Here is a 16,262-nt window from a genome sequence, read left to right as displayed (position 1 = left end):
TTAAATAATATTAGACTTTATATACCAAGACAGTAACTTTACAAAATAGTAAAGTAGCTGCATCAAAATTTATATTCTTTTTCTTTTATAAATCCACTAATTAAACCACAGATTCTTCTGTAAGAAACAACTTCCAAACAGACTTGTGTATTCGTCAAGTATCTCATGTTTCTGTGTCCAAAACACTCCACTAAGAAGACAGAAATCAATAAAATCAACAAATTCAGGAAAACAGAACAGACTAAAAAGATAACTGCTATGGAAGTGGTTACACTTACACAAAGAAACACACACATATATAAACACATACTCTAGAGGTTTTCGTATATTTCCATTATGTTATTATCATAATTTACTATATATAAATCAGCAGTGCATTTATACTAAAATTGTTTTTAAATAGAACAATATCCACAAAACCATGATGCAAGTTTATGTCCTCAGATGTTTAACCTTTAGTAGGATAACAGTATGAAACAAAAATAGTATTCAGGACAATACAGTTAATGTCATGTTATATATGGTTACTTCCAGATTTAATGATTTCTTAAACCTGTAAAATTAACCTCCACCCCCAAATAAAACAGAAATAGACATAGTTGAACTGCTTGGGATTTAATAATAATTCTGGCACTATCTAGCTGTGTAACCATAGTAAGATACACAATTTCACGGAGCTTTAGTTTCGTCATTTGTAGAATGGAGCTGATAACATGCTTTTTTCACAGGGTTGTGTGAACACTTAAGAGTTAAAAAGTACAGTGTTTATGATAGTAAACAGGAAAAAAAAAAAAAAAAACCTCCACAAGAACCTAATAAATGTTAGTTTTAAAACAAAAACAACTCAGTTTATCCCCCCTAAAACTATAAAAAATTATGATCTACTGTCACCATAGTGTTATGCACAAAAAGAAAGCATTTTCGCTAAAATGAACATGAAATTTTCACTCTGGATCAGTGAAAACTTTGTCATGGGTCAGAACCAGTCAGTGACTGGTATTTCAGACTGCCCATTACAGTCCATACATGTTACTGACTCAGAAAGAGAATGAAATCAATGAAGTCTGAAATTATTATGAACACTTCAATGAGAAGTTGGAATATGGATAAGATCGGAAACATTAGTATAAAAATGAGTATAACATAGATGAGATTGAAAACGTGAGAATTACCTGGGTAGACAAAGGAAAACATCTACAATTTTTTCTTTAATGAACTTAAGAAAATACTCCTTCCTTATCTGGTGGCATTTCAGTATTACCTGAAACACCACTTCTCTTAAAGCCATGATAGTATTGATGTTAATATATTTCAGCCTTCTCCAAAAGAATTAGGGCATTATTACCACCAAAGATTGTTTTCAAATTTTAAGAATAACAATCTTGCGGATGTTTACCTTCCTGTGAAAACAACAGGCATTGCTTTACCAAAGGTGCTTAAATATGTCATTATTTGTGAAAAGTACCAATTCATGAGAAGATAAAAGGGATATGTTAAAAGGGATATGTATACTGTGTCTTAAAGTAAAATAGTTGTTCATGTAACTATGATGTAATTGTAATGACTGTCAAATGTTTCCCACAGATAGTGCTACATGTTTATTGATGTTAATAGAGTATTACTGATTCGTATACACAAATACTGAATTACTATGGTTCAGCTATTCTTAATAGAATACTGTATTCATTACCACTCAGCTCACTGAAACCTGATTTTGAGCCCCTGGCTTACATTTTTTGTTTGATACACTGTCCCAGTAGTAACTTTCTATAGTAAACTCCCTAAGAACTTCTAAAGAAAATAACTATGAATGTTTTCCTCTGGGAAAAACTACATACATAAACTCAATGTCCCAAATATGCCAAGCATTTTGTTTCATTCTGCCTGCTTGTGTTATAGAAACACACTTTTATTTAAAATATAGTAAATTATAATCAACAGTCAAAATAATTTATTCCTTCTTTCTTGAGGATCTTTCGCATCACTATTCTTTGTATGTTGTCTTCAGTAACGAGCAGGAAAACATTCTAGTCACGGGAACTGAAAGCCCAAGACTTTAACCCTACAATGCAGAAGTAGAATAGTGTATACAATATAGTATAATAGCTAAGCATAGGCTATGTAGATAAATGTCTGTTTAAAGCAAAGTCTTCAGCTTACCCGCTACGAGATTTCAGTCAAAGTTCTTAAACCAATGCATCCCACAGTGTGGTCCCAGATCAAGAGCATCATCATTATCTGGGAACTCAGATATTCAAATTCTCAGGCCCTACTTCAGACCTACTAAATCAGAAACTCTGGAGGTAGAACTCAGCAATCTGTATTTTGTGAAGCCCTACAGGTGATTCTGATCTATGGCTAAGTTTGGAAACACTGACTCTACCTCTGAGTGTCCCTTTTCACATTTGTAAAATGGGTTTCCAAGAACAACCTTGCAAGACCAGAGGTGAACAGATCAAAAGACTTTGGCTCTCATGCAGTCACCTTTTATAATATAATCGCTTTTTTAACCAAGGGCTGAAATTAAGGAGTATAAGGACATCAAAATGATGTGTGGCTGCCACAGGCTGGGACTGAAATGTGCTGACTTGCCAACAGTGGGCCGGGTACCAAAATAGTCTCTGGCCGCAGGACAGGCCCTAAAGATTTGGCCACTAAAATCACAAGTGGGCAAAATGCCCCAGACGAAATATTTTATCTCCATATAAAGTAAGGCCACACTGCTTCATAGTGACAAATGACAGCATGAGGAGAATAAACACTGATCTTTTAGGTCCCAGAAGACACCGATTCCTTTTCCTGCTTAACTCTCCTCGGAGTGCAGGCACGGGGAATTCTCCTAATTGACGTCAGCTGCTGTAAGGGAAGGACTGCCATGACCTTAAACTTGGCCACCAGTCCACTCTCACATCCAGGAACAAAGCCAGAGGGTTCTCCTGGCAACTGCCTGACATGCTAAATGGCAGGCCCAGGCACTAAGGGAATCCTTTGCTGCCCCAGGGACAAATCCCCCACCGCAGGAAACAGACAAACCAGAGAGATTAGCAGTTTGCCCAGCTGACGCTGGCCTATCCCCTCTGCCCAGAGAGCAGAAAATGAGTTCTAAATCATTGTATTAAAAAATCTAAGCTCCGGTCTGTTTTTGCATTACAAATGAGTGGAATGTTCTCTGCTAAGTGAAAGGGAAAACAGGAAAATATGAGAACTTCAGGGAGAAATGTAAATTGGATCCCTGCACAAATCATCTTACTGTCTTGAAGAAGACTGGAAGAGATACTAACGTTTTAAATACAAACTATTCAGATGTTTTAAAATCAACTTGAACACTCATTTTATAAAAGGTCTTGTAATAAAAGTGGGATTCAATCCCCCTACCCTGCCATGGCTCCCTTGAACAAGTATGAAAGTTTCCTAATCATCCCCCCTCTTAAGAATCCCTCCCCACCTCATCCTACTCATCTCATCCAGGACATTATTCCAGCCACAAACATGATTATGTAACTCTCCTGCTCAAAGATCCCCTCGACCCCCATTCCTTATAGAATGGTACCAGAATAAGTGCTGGCTATAGAGTTAATATTTAACCCTGGCCTTCCAGCCTCAGTCTCACCCTCCCATTTCCACCTCACCTCTCATACCCTTCTGAAACCCCGTCTTCTCACAGCAAACCTCAAAGAACATGACTAGCCACTTTACAAAAAATACCAGTGGCTTCCATATCCACAACAGATAAGACAGTTATTTAACAGTTTCTTTAACTCAAAGATGAAATGTAATAATCAATGAGCACTGTCAAGGAAATAGTCATTTAGAAGATAGGAACACATTTTGGTTTTAAATTAGCTATATCCACTTGGATACTTCCTAATTTTCTTGAACAAACCTAGGTTATAGCCTTTAATTTAGTCAACAATTTAATGTACTTATGCTTGGTTAGATACCTTTTTCCTGTTATATTCTGAGCCCTTGGAGGGCAATGACCAGGTCTTATTCACATGTGTATGATACATACCACCTGTACCAGGTAAAATGTACAATAAACATTTCATTAAATTGAATTTCCAAAATGTGTTGCCTCACTGATTTGGGGCCACACTTTTTTCAACGTTCCATTTGTGTGTTTGCAAGAACACAAAGATAAATTCAACTACATTTTTGGGGAAAAAATTTCAAAGAGGAAAAATACTTTTCTTTACAAAATGTCTGCAACACAGAAATAGTCTTCAAATTAAAGATCTGAAACAGCTACCAGTCTAGTCAGCCATGTTAGATGAGAAAAAAATAATGGAACTTGCCTCATGGCTCCCTTGTTTGGACAAATTTCATCTCTACTCCTATGAAGATGGTATGCTCACCTATCTAAATCCACACGCTAAATCCACTTTGTGAGGGCAAGTCCACACTCCTTTACTCCCTCTCCGGATGGATAGATGGCAGGGAGTCAGGGGACTAGGCAGCTTCCTGGTCCTTCTGACTTCTCCAAAATAAAACATAATGAATTTTCAGGGGAAAAAAATCCTAAATGAACACAAACCTTTCATTGCCTTATGAACACTTGAAGAGAAAGTCTTTGTTCATTTTAACTTTAAAGAAATGCCAAAGGAATGAAGGACTATCTAGATTTCCAAAAACTAGGGCATTAATTCCTCAGTTTTTCTTAAATGGGGGCAAACCATGGCAAATGTTAGTACAACTCTTCTCTAAACATCTGAGAGTGAAACATTTTTATTAATAAAAAGTAGGAGGGAAAGACTAGAGGAAAATCTGGTAGTGGCTTTTTAATTATAAAATATTGATCACTTCTTTTGAGAGTTTACATATCTACTACACTTAATTCTGAATTCCACAGAAGTTATCGGTCAGTAACTTAGGGTAAGTCTCTGGCCTGACTTACTCACCACTGGTCCAATATTGAGTTAATACTCCTCGAGCCAATTCCTCCTCTACCTGGCCCTAAACATAGTTATTATTTCTGAATTACAACGAAGAAAAAATAGCATTGCAAGACAAAATTAAAATGTAAATAATGTCAATCTCTCTAGAATGGGAATCATTCAAGATATTTTGATAAAGAAAGGTGTAGTCTGATACTCAAAAGAGCTTATCTCTTTCTTAACAGTCCAATTCAAATATTCATTTGAAGATCAATAATTTTAAAAGAAATTAGCCATCACTAGTATATATGAAATACGTTTAGATGCCCCCTTTATATCAAAAAGAACAATATTCTATGTCTAAATCAGAATAATATTTAAGAGGAAAATATTTTTAGCTTCTTCAAAAATGAAAACTTGCAAATTAAGCAAACTCCATAAAGAGTAGATCCAACGTCTCTAGTATTAGAAGCTGTATACTATACAATTGTTGTTTTCTTTTTTCGAAATGGAGTCTCACTCTGTCGCCCAGGCTGGAGTGCAGGGGCACAATCTCAGCTCACTGCAACCTCTGCCTCCCAAGTTCAAGAGATTCTCCTGCCTCAGCCACCCAAGTAGTTGGGATTATAGGTGCCCACCACCACACCCAGCTAATTTTTGTAATTTTAGTAGAGATGTAATTTTACTATGTTGGCCAGGCTGGTCTCAAACTCCTGACCTCAAGGGATCCATCCTTCTCGGCCTCCCAAAGTGCTGGGATTATAGGCGTGAGCCGTCATGTCCAGCCCATACACAATTTTTTGACGATATTTCATTTTTATGGCCTAAGAGAAGCACACTTACACAAAATATGTATCTGATCATAAGAAGTAACAAAACCAAAACAAACACACAAACCAAAAAAAGGCCGGGAGTGGTGGCTTACACCTGTAATCCCAGCACTTTGGGAGGCTGAGCCGGGCAGATCACCTGAGGTCAGGAGTTCAAGACCAGCCTGGCCAAAGTAGTACACCATCTCTACAAAAATACAAAAACTAGGCAGGCATGATGGCAGGTGTCTGTAATCCCAGCTACTCAGGAGGCTGAAGCAGGAGAATTGCTTGAACCCAGGAGGCGGAGATTGCAGTGAGCTGAGATCGTGCCATTGCACTCCAGTCTGGCGACAAGAGCAAAACTCTGTCTCAAAAAAAAAACAAAAAACCATGTTATTTTGTTGGGACAAAATGCTATGGGCAAAAGAGAAAAAAAAGTGTCCTCCTTCTGAAAGTTCAGTGGTTCTCAAACTTTAATGTGCATCAGAATCACACATAGGGCTGGATAAGACACAGATTGTTGGGTCTCACCCCAGGTAATCTGATTCAGTAGGCCGGAGTGGGGCCTGGGAATGCATATTTTAACAAGTTTCAAATGGTGATGATGACACTATCAGTCTGGGGATCACACTTTGAAAACTACTGTTTTAACTTAGACTCTTACTCAACCATTGTGGAAGTCTTGGGATACTTTGTCTAATCTTTCCCAATGAATATCCTGTGTTCTTTATGCCACTTAGTATTTCTACTTACAAACAATATGACTTCTTAAAGTATCACTTCAGAAATCATCATCATCTCTAAGTCGCATGCCACTTCTTAGAGCATTGCAATCTTACAGATATTTAACACATGAAAATATGTGTATATATGTATAATATACTTACTCCTCTAATGTATAGATTTGACAGTAAAAGATTATGATGAGTAAGGTATTTGAAGACTCAGTGGTAACTAGGACTTTTGATTTGATGCTATAAACAACAAAATGTGTATGCGAATGGGCAATCTCCCTCCTCAGGACTTACCTGTGACTGGCGCATCAATATCCAGCAAGTTTTTTTCCTGTCGAAGAATTGATGCACCCTCTGTTATTATTCTCAATGCAACACTCTCTTCCAGTCTTCCCTCCTTCATAAGATGTGCCTTTAAGATATCCACACGAGGTTTTCCATCATTATCAAACACTTCTTTTGCTGTAAGCCGGTGACTTGGAGGAAATGGAACAGCTGAAAGAAAAAAAGGTCCAATTATGATATTAGCCAAAACTCAACAACAAACAATTCAATAATAACCACCAAATATCCATCCTCATCACAAACCACCTAATATAGTATTTTTACGGTGGCTGAATTAAAATATGATCAAGGGCTATCTATCAAAAATTAAGAACTGCATCCTTTCTTTGATTCTAGATATAATGTGCTTGCTTAAACAAAATTGATAGTTCTTGTTCATCCAGTACTATCTCTTGCATCTATAATATCCTGATTGAGTTAAAAAGAAAAGGAATGAAAATAAGTTTTCAGTTCAACAATAATCAACTTTGTGAAAGAAAATTGTTCCTATATATCCAACCATAACCAACTTGTGCAAAGATGGGTCTCCACTAGAAAACGGGCTCCTCTACTGGGATTAGAGGCATGGGAAAAGATCTATCCAACCAGATTTGCTGCTCTAACTAGAGTCGCATCTGAGATAACTGATCTACTCACTGTTTAAGAAAACAGCAGGAATCTGAAAGGAAAAAGGCAAAAGTGCACTGAATACTGATAAGGAAATCAGGATTTGCAGGTGAGTGTGTATGCTCCTACTGAAGGGACCTCCTTAAAAGTGAAGGGTCAGGTTGTCAGGGAGGAGACACAGGTATTTTAAAAAATGACACAATGACAAAGTCCAATGATTGCTTAGGCTTGGAAGCAATCATTCTCTCTTCCACTCACTCACATCTTCTTAACAGCAAGAAGCTCTCTTGTAGCTACTGCCTTCCTCTACGTTTGTGAGTACATTCATTCACTCATTCAGCCAGAGGACATTCACTAAACTCCTCTAGCTTGCCCTGCTTCCAAAGGTCTATGGTCAGAGATGGTATCACAAAGGTTAAATTTTCAACAAATGGCCAATAAGCCATTTAAAGACTCATTATTTATCTGTTTCACATGATGGTTCATTCACTGGACAACTCATCCCTGCCAGATATTAGAAGTATCTAGCAAGGAGCATAAACTTCATCCCATGTATCTTTCATGTGCCATGCCCGTTATGAAACAGACATACAGCATCTCCATTAGATGGCTCCTCTCTCAGGAAAAGCACTTGATGTTACGGAATAAACTTGGCCCTCTCCTTTCCTAAAAGTGTCTCTCAAGGAAGCAAGACTTACAGGAGACCTATGCCAAAACATTTTGTGTAATCTAATGGCATAGGTTTATAATCCTGAGTGAAATTATAACTATTTAAAAGAAAAGAAAAACTGGGAAATGAACTTGTACAGATGGATGCAAGGATGATTTTCTGGACAATCCAGCCACATCTATTTCACTATGCTGTCAGATTGAGGCAGTCGTGGCAGATTCGTTGGGTGAGCAGGAGGCTTTTGTGGTCAGACAAACCTGGGTGTGAACCTTGCACTCTGCACACTCCCCAGCTTATGACCTTGAGCAAGTTAAATAACCTTCTTTGGCTCCAGTTACCTCACCTGTGAAGTGAGGATTACATCTATCTGAGGATTGTTATACTAACCACAGTAAATAGTCACAGTAGTAGCTAATATTTGTAGAGTATTTATTTTATGCCAGGCATCGTTTAGGTAATAAAATCAAAAACAACAATAAAAGTGTAAGATGAGTAGGGCGTACATACATGTGTTTATATATAAACTTATTTAGCTGCCATAACATTACTGTGCAGGAGAAACCTGAGGCTCAAAAATATTAAGCACCTTGCCCAAGATAATTATCTAGTGATTTATGTGTATAACTCAGTGAGTTTAAACCCCAGCAGTCTGATGCCAGAATACCTGCAATAAATAAACTACACTATTTCCCAGAAAGTACTCGATAATGCTTAGTAAGTAAAAATGATTAATAAATCACTTCTTATGAAATTCTAATTCTGAGAGGTATTTATTTCTCACAAATACTTTTATTTTCCAAAAGTTACTTTGAGTAGCTTATAGTACAATAGATACATAATACAAGAACAAAAGACGAATTGTATAATCCCAAAGAATAGTAAATAATAAAAGAAATCTGAAGATTAAACAAGGAGGAGAGAAAAAGAGGAAATTAGGTCATTAAATTTGAGGCATTTGGAGGTTATTCTATTTTTTTTTCTCTGCCCTCCCTGCTTTTCCTTGCTTGACTGATAGAGTATGCTTGTTAAGAAAACACGGAGATGTTTTTCAACAGCCACATTTCTTTACACAGGTCTTTATATACATTTTGAGATTAGAAAATATCTTACCTGGCAACTCCTCAAAATTCCTCAGGCTATAGACCATGAGTGAAGATATGGGCTGGGGGCTAGAAAGGGGTAAACTTCAAAAGGATGCTTGTGGTAAGGGCAACAGCTGAATTTTTAAAAAATGATTTCCCAAGGTGTTTTAGGCAACAGTGAAGGTTTAAGTGGCTCTGCATAACCGTCAGGCAAGAATCACAGGTGCACAGAAGGAAAGGAGGCTAATATATTGTCAGGCAGATAAAAGCAGTGGGTCTCTGCCACACATGCACTTGCTGGCCTGATTAAACTTAAGATAGATCAAAGAATTCAACCTGAAAGTGCCAAAGCATTTACGAAGGTGAGAGGCAACAGGAGAGCACCCCAGGAAGCGCCTCACCTTCATGAATTAGTCTTTCTCCAAGTCCCTAGACTCCCTCCAAGGCCAAGACCACTGCAATAACAGATGCTCCACCCTCCACTGCAGATCTTTTACCTTCCAGTAATTGCTAATCCTAAGGCAACTGGCTAAGGTAAAGCCACCTGCTCTGAGATACTGGAGCTGGTTCCAAATAAACAGGGGTGAGAAAGGAGAGGAAAAACGCCCATCAGATGGCTCTATTTCCAATTGGATGGAAGAGATCCTGATGAGATGGGGCCCTCTACCAGTTAAACAGATGGCAGAGCCTGCAGGGAACCAAGATGGGCAGTAATGATGCCAAAGACTGAACACAGAGATGTCGCCAGTGAAAAGTTTTCTAGGACAAAAATAAGACTGGGCTAATATTTGTGTATTTGTGCACCTTTTGGCTTCATAAAAAACATACCAGCCTTACAAAGGTCACATTTATTTGCTTTTTCTGTTCACCTAGAATCCTACATGAAGACCTGTGCCAAATAATGAGCAAAAACTATTTAGACCAAAGAATCCAATCAGCTTGGAAACATTTATTTAATTAATGCATTGTGAAAGTTGCTACACTTAATATAACAAAACTGGATTTCCCCTTCCTTCCTTTGCTTTGAGTCCACAACAAGTTGCTTTCATTGATACATGAGCAGGCCAGGACTAGAGAAATGATGTTTGTGCACATTAGTAAAAATTCAGCAACAGCTGTTGATATTTGGGCTGGTTCTTTGCAAATCAATTTTTTTGTAACTGCCTGTAAGCACAGAATATAGTGCTAAGACGTCTTAGAAGCATCCTACTCAGGATGAGCTTCTAATCAATCAAGAAGCATATCTTCTGAGAAGCTAGAAACCTTCTCAGCTTTCACTACTTCACAATTCCCACCCAATGCCACTTTTTCCCCTCAAATTAATAAAACAGCAAAGTAGATAAAATCTGGGAAATGTAAGTGCTTGACTGACTCCTAACAGAAAACATCACAGAAGGCTTTAAAGGCAAACAACATATTGGGCTAGGATTATGTTCTCATGTCATTGACAGTGGAAATCCGGCAGAGACTGATTTTCAAGGGTCAATGACATGAAATTGTTTCTTTTTCTATCTGCTGTTTCCAGCAGAGAGTTTATCTATCTGATATGGAGAAAGGTTACTAGTCTACCTATGAACCAAACGCATATGCATCCAATATTGGCATCTATATAACTATTATTAAAGTTGTTGTCAACTATACATTTACCAGAGAGAAACACATTTCAAGTCAAAAAAACCCTGCAGCCAGAGTAATCCTAGCCCTCAGTCTGGCTGACTATGGGAACTACATCTCAGAAAGATCCAGGGATCACTTTCCAAGTTTGAGGATAGGTTAATTTTAGACCACAAATATGTGTTCAGTAGCATACGTGATCTGTTATCACTCTGGGATAGTTCCAGGTATCTGGGATTTCTACTTCTCAAATCTGAGTCACTTAAGCCACTACTGAAGGGATTACACTGTTTAATAGGAAACATCTGAGGGTCATTGCCATGGTCACACCTTGACTGGAAGATTCTCAGTGACAATACTAGTGGGATATGTAACTTTGTAAAATACTGTATCAAGCCTTCTAAATCCAGTGAATTTGCAAAGACATTGCATCTGTCATGATTGATTCACTGGTGTGGAGCCTGTTTCAGGGAAAGAATGAAAATGTTTGGCATTTTGTATGCCTTTATTTATGGTATCAATGGTATCATTGATGGTATGGTATCAATCAGTAGATCTCAATCTGGACTTCACATCCATGTAACCTGGGATGTATAAAAATATGCCAATGAATATTTTTAAGTATCAGGAACAGGCTACCTACTGCTTCAGCTCTACCTGGAGTAGTCCTATAAATGCTGACAGAAAAGATTCAAGAGAATATTTAGCCTAGTGATCTTTTGAGCCTTTATTTTGCTTCTTTTCTCCCCCCTCAAACAAAATTATGCCAGGAAACGTAAGTATATCCAAAAGAGAAAGAGACTAAAGCAGCGTGCCTCCTTTCTCCTCGAAGATGGCTACTAAGGAGTGCTGACACAATCCTGCTGCTCTCTGGAGCAAAACTAGAAAACTCTCAGTCAAGACTGACCCCCTCATACTAAATAAAAGGAAAGTGAAGTCCAGAAAGAGGATGAATGAATCATCCAACATCAAAGGATTAGTCACTAGCTGGCCAAACTAACACTAACATTAAGGTCTCCTGATTTCAATTCCAGCACTTTACCCTCTATATTTACAAAATATTGTACTAACTAGTCACATATGGCTGTTGTATACTCAAAAAATAGCTACGCCAAACTGAAATATGTTGCAAATCCACAGTAAGCATCGTATTTAGAAGACTTGATACAGTATTTTAAAAAGTTAAACATTCATATTTTAATATTGATTTTATGTTGAAATAATAATATTTAGAACATAGTGGGCTAAATAAAATTTGTTACTAAAATTAATTCCAACTATTTCTTTTTACTTTTAAAAAATATGTTTACTAGAGCATTTGAAATTGCATACCTAGCTTCCTTTTACTGGACAGTGGTATTCTAGACCCTGCATCCTTCTAAGTAAATGAGAACAAGGTGAGTGGAAATTAAATTTCTTAGCGTTTCTTCTTTCTCAACTTGGTTCAATTTCTACAAAACCTCAACCTATGTCAAAAGTGGTTGCACACTGAGAATTGCTTTTTTAAAAGATGATGCCCATGCCCTATGTCTAGAGATTCTGATTTAACTGGTTTAGGGTAGGGCCAGGGCATTGGCCTATTTTTACCTAATCCCAGGTTACACAAATATGAAGTCCAGATTGAGATCCACTGATCTATACCATAAGTAAAGGCATACAAAATGCTGGGCACTTTAATTTTCCCTCTAAACAAGTCAATTTTCCCTCCACACCAGTCAATCAACCACAACAGATGCAATGTCTTTGCAAGTCCAGACACATTTATTTCATCCCTCTCTGTAATCCGGACATGTACAGGAACAGCTCTTATCCCATATTTCATGTGGCAACTGTCTGAACAAGGACTGTCAAAGATACTTACGTCAGCACATGTTAGGAGAACAGCTTAAGCATATCACATGTCAGACACAGCTTAAAACACTTTCTGGCCTGACCTCCTTAGACTGGAACACCATCTATTCCCTTGTGGATATTTGTGTATGTCACAGTCCTCTGTGCTAATCAAACTATATCAATTAATCAATCAGCAGCACCTATTACGCACCAACTATGCATTGTATCCCATGCTAGGCAGTGAGAGGAGCAGGAAGAAATGGACCACAGATAACAAACATAAGCCAACCCAAGCTCTGAAGAGCTTACCAGGTGGTATAATTATCAGGTTTTGCTTGAGATAGTTGGCAAAGTGTTAAACTGCAAAACTAAAGAACAAGTTTAAAGACAATGAGAAAAAAAATGTAAGTACTAAGAAAAAATTGTGTCTCTCTACCCTAAGGTTATGGCTGAATTCTTAGAAACTCTTTGATCCAGTTGCACGTTTCTCTTGTTTAAAGTACATAATAAATATTTAATTTTTTAGATGACTCCAAGAGAAGAAGTTCTGTTTTTAAGTTATGAAAAAATAGAATATGTCTATTGTAAAATATATGCCAGTTGAAATATAAAAAGCAGTTCCATCACCAAAATATGTGAAATCTGATTCTACTTCTGAACAAAGAGTAAAGAGATATGTAAGTACTAAGGACTTTTCACTGAATTTTATTTGGGTTCTAACATCGAGCAATTAGGTTTAACTTATATTCTCCTGGATGAAAAAATATATATCAGTATGGGGGATATGTGTTTATTTATGCACAGAATGGATATTCTGGATGCAAAGATATACAAAACATGTTGTCTGGAAGAGAGAGCTAAAAATTAACCACAGCTAGCCCCTAAGAAGAATCGTAAGAACATATTTATTAGGGTTCTACTTATGCTACTCCTGCAGACACTCATCACTTGCATGTTTGAAAGTCTTTGGCTTTTATTATAGATATTAATTCCCTTCAAATAAAAATACACATGGCCATCTCAAGTGTGGTTAAATATCAGGCTTGCGAACAGAAAAATCCAGTCTCAATTAAAATTTTTAAAAATGATTTTTTCATAGATCTATAAATAAAGATATAATTTATTAATTTACTGTTGTTTTTTCCTGCTGCTATGATGACTTCTTCTGTCCTTGTCAGAAACCTCCTTACTCACCTCCTCTAAATACTATCATACCAGTCCTGAGCCTTCAAATGTATTCAACTGCTAGATACAGTATGTGTCTTGATCATTTTACTAGCAGATTGAATACCTCATTTGAATGCTCACTGAATGTTCACATATAAATATAGCAAAATAGTATCTTATGTAACATATCAACGTGTTAATCAAAGGGCATTATGGTGCTCAAAGCACTTACTGAAATAAACATTCTTTTTTTTCCTCAGGCTTACAGAATATATATTATACCCAGTACTTTTTGAGATTAAATCTGAAATGTGCTACAAGCAATTATTTAATAAAGATCAGACTAATTAGATGAATTATTCCTCAGCCAGGCATGGTGGCTCACGCCGGTAATACCAACACTTTGGGAGGCCAAGGTGGGCTGATCACGAGGTCAAGAAATCATGACCATCCTGGCCAACATGGTAAAACCCTGTCTCTACGAAAAATACAAAAATTAGCTGAGTGTGATAGCACGTGCCTGTAGTCCCAGCTACTCAGGATGCTGAGGCAGGAGAATCACCTAAACCCAGGAGGCAGAGGTTCCAGTGAGCCGAGATTGCACCATAGCAGTCCAGCCTGGGCGACAGAGCAAGACTCCATCTCAGGATTAAAAAAATATATATATACATATATATATGTGTGTGTGTGTGTGTGTGTATATATATTCCTCAACTACAAGGGATTAAAAATTAATTAGAGAAAATAAGTACCTGAGCAGTACAGAGCTTCTATTATTATCCAAATTTCAAAAGTTTTTAAATGTTTACATATATATATTTAAATATACTTATTTATGTGTATCTATTCTTTCTCCTTCCCATGTACAGATTTTCGTGTGCTCCTTTTCACCACATATTCTTGAGTCTAAGGATTCAAGGACACAGAAATGAGTGACAGTCCACAACTTCCTCAGCATGCAGTCTTGAGAAGTTCTATCACAAAACTAATTTTTGATATTTTGAGAAGTTCTATCACAAAACTACTTTAATTTTTGATATTTTGCTTGCTTCATTACAATTGCAAATGGCTTATATAATGAATTATGTAATAATGATTCAACATTGAATAGTATTTGACAAAAGTTATTTTAATGGTTTCAAAATATTTCAGCATAATTGATAAGTTTAAATAAAAGTTGATTTTTTTTTTAGACAGGGTCTCCCTCTGTTGCCCATGCTGGAGGGCAGTGGTTGATGCAAACACAGCTCACTACAGCCTCAGCCTCCTGGGCTCAAGCAATCGTCCCACCTCAGTCAACCTCCTGAGCTCAACCAATCCTCCCATCTCAGTCTCCTGAGTAGCTGGGACCACAGGTACCATGCCACCACAGCTGACTAATTTTTTAACTTTTTGTAGAGATAAGGTATCATTATGTTACCTAGGCTTGTCTTAAACTCTGAGGCTCAAGCAATTCTCTTGTCTTAGCCTCCCAAAGTGCTGGGATTATTGGTATGAGCCACACCAACTGGCCCTGATTTTTTTTTAATGTTGTTCAAAATTTTAAAGTTATACACACAAGTCCAGTGATTGACACATGGACAATGCCAATCACAAATTATCATACATGGGCATGATAAAATAAAAATTATATTTACTGATTTTGAAATATATGCTATCTAATGTTTACATTAAACTTAGAATTGTAGTTAAATATTAAATGTCAATTTACATGTTTAAGTCAAATACTTAAAAAATTTAAATATATAATTGAAGAATTGTTGTTTTATATGAGTCTACTCTATAATGGTTTTTAAAATTTCATACATATATATATATATACACACACATATACACACACACATTCAGTTACACCAAGAGGTACCCCCCACAATCTTGGATCTCTGTACTAGATGAAATTATTACAACAATATTTTCAGCAAATGATGTTTATACTAATCCTCAGAATAGCAAACTAAAGTAATGCATGAAATTCTCCTCGCTGGGATGAATTTAAAGAGAGAGGCTTTTATTTATACATTTATTTTTTGGACTTGAACATTTGCTGTCTTCTCCAGAGAAAACTGCCACGGGAGAATAAGAAAATCAAGAAACAAACAAGGATAGATACTTTAAGACTAGATGAATTTATTTCAAGTGAGCCAGTCCCTTTGAACATGATAATTATTCCTTAGAAATGAGGAGTACCCAGGGATTCTGAAACTTTATTTAATCCAGGTACATTTTTAAAAATTTATTTATTTATTTATAATTAAGTTCTGGGGTACATGAATCCAGGTACATTTTACCACTTAGAAATCCTCAACTCAACAGCCTAAGTAAGACATGAAATATAAGGAAGGACTTGACCTATTGAGTTGAACTATTTGACAGAAGTTTTTTAATCACTATAAACTTTAGAAACCTTTGTATTAATAAACCTTACAAAATACAGTACTTGCCTTCTTAGTCCTCAATCCTAAACTGGTAAGTTGATAGGGAAAAAACAAAACATCTATGCCCACATATAACTTGTTCCTTTTACC

General features: G+C 36.8%; 1 protein-coding gene across 6 annotated transcripts in view; it reads right to left on the bottom strand.

The window, feature by feature from the left end:
• Positions 1–16,262, bottom strand: part of PPP3CA (protein phosphatase 3 catalytic subunit alpha) — a 330,028-nt gene that overhangs the window by 165,564 nt on the left and 148,202 nt on the right. For all 6 annotated transcript variants that reach the window (XM_050791104.1, XM_050791105.1, XM_050791110.1 and 3 more), the window contains one exon: positions 6,715–6,915. In XM_050791104.1, coding sequence (XP_050647061.1) covers positions 6,715–6,915 — 201 coding nt within the window. The remainder of the gene's footprint in view (positions 1–6,714; positions 6,916–16,262) is intronic.

Source organism: Macaca thibetana, chromosome 5 (genome assembly GCF_024542745.1).
Source record: "Macaca thibetana thibetana isolate TM-01 chromosome 5, ASM2454274v1, whole genome shotgun sequence".
Classification (NCBI taxonomy): domain Eukaryota; kingdom Metazoa; phylum Chordata; class Mammalia; order Primates; family Cercopithecidae; genus Macaca; species Macaca thibetana.
Note: the sequence above shows the minus strand (reverse complement) of the source record. Positions and strands in the feature narration are given on the sequence as shown.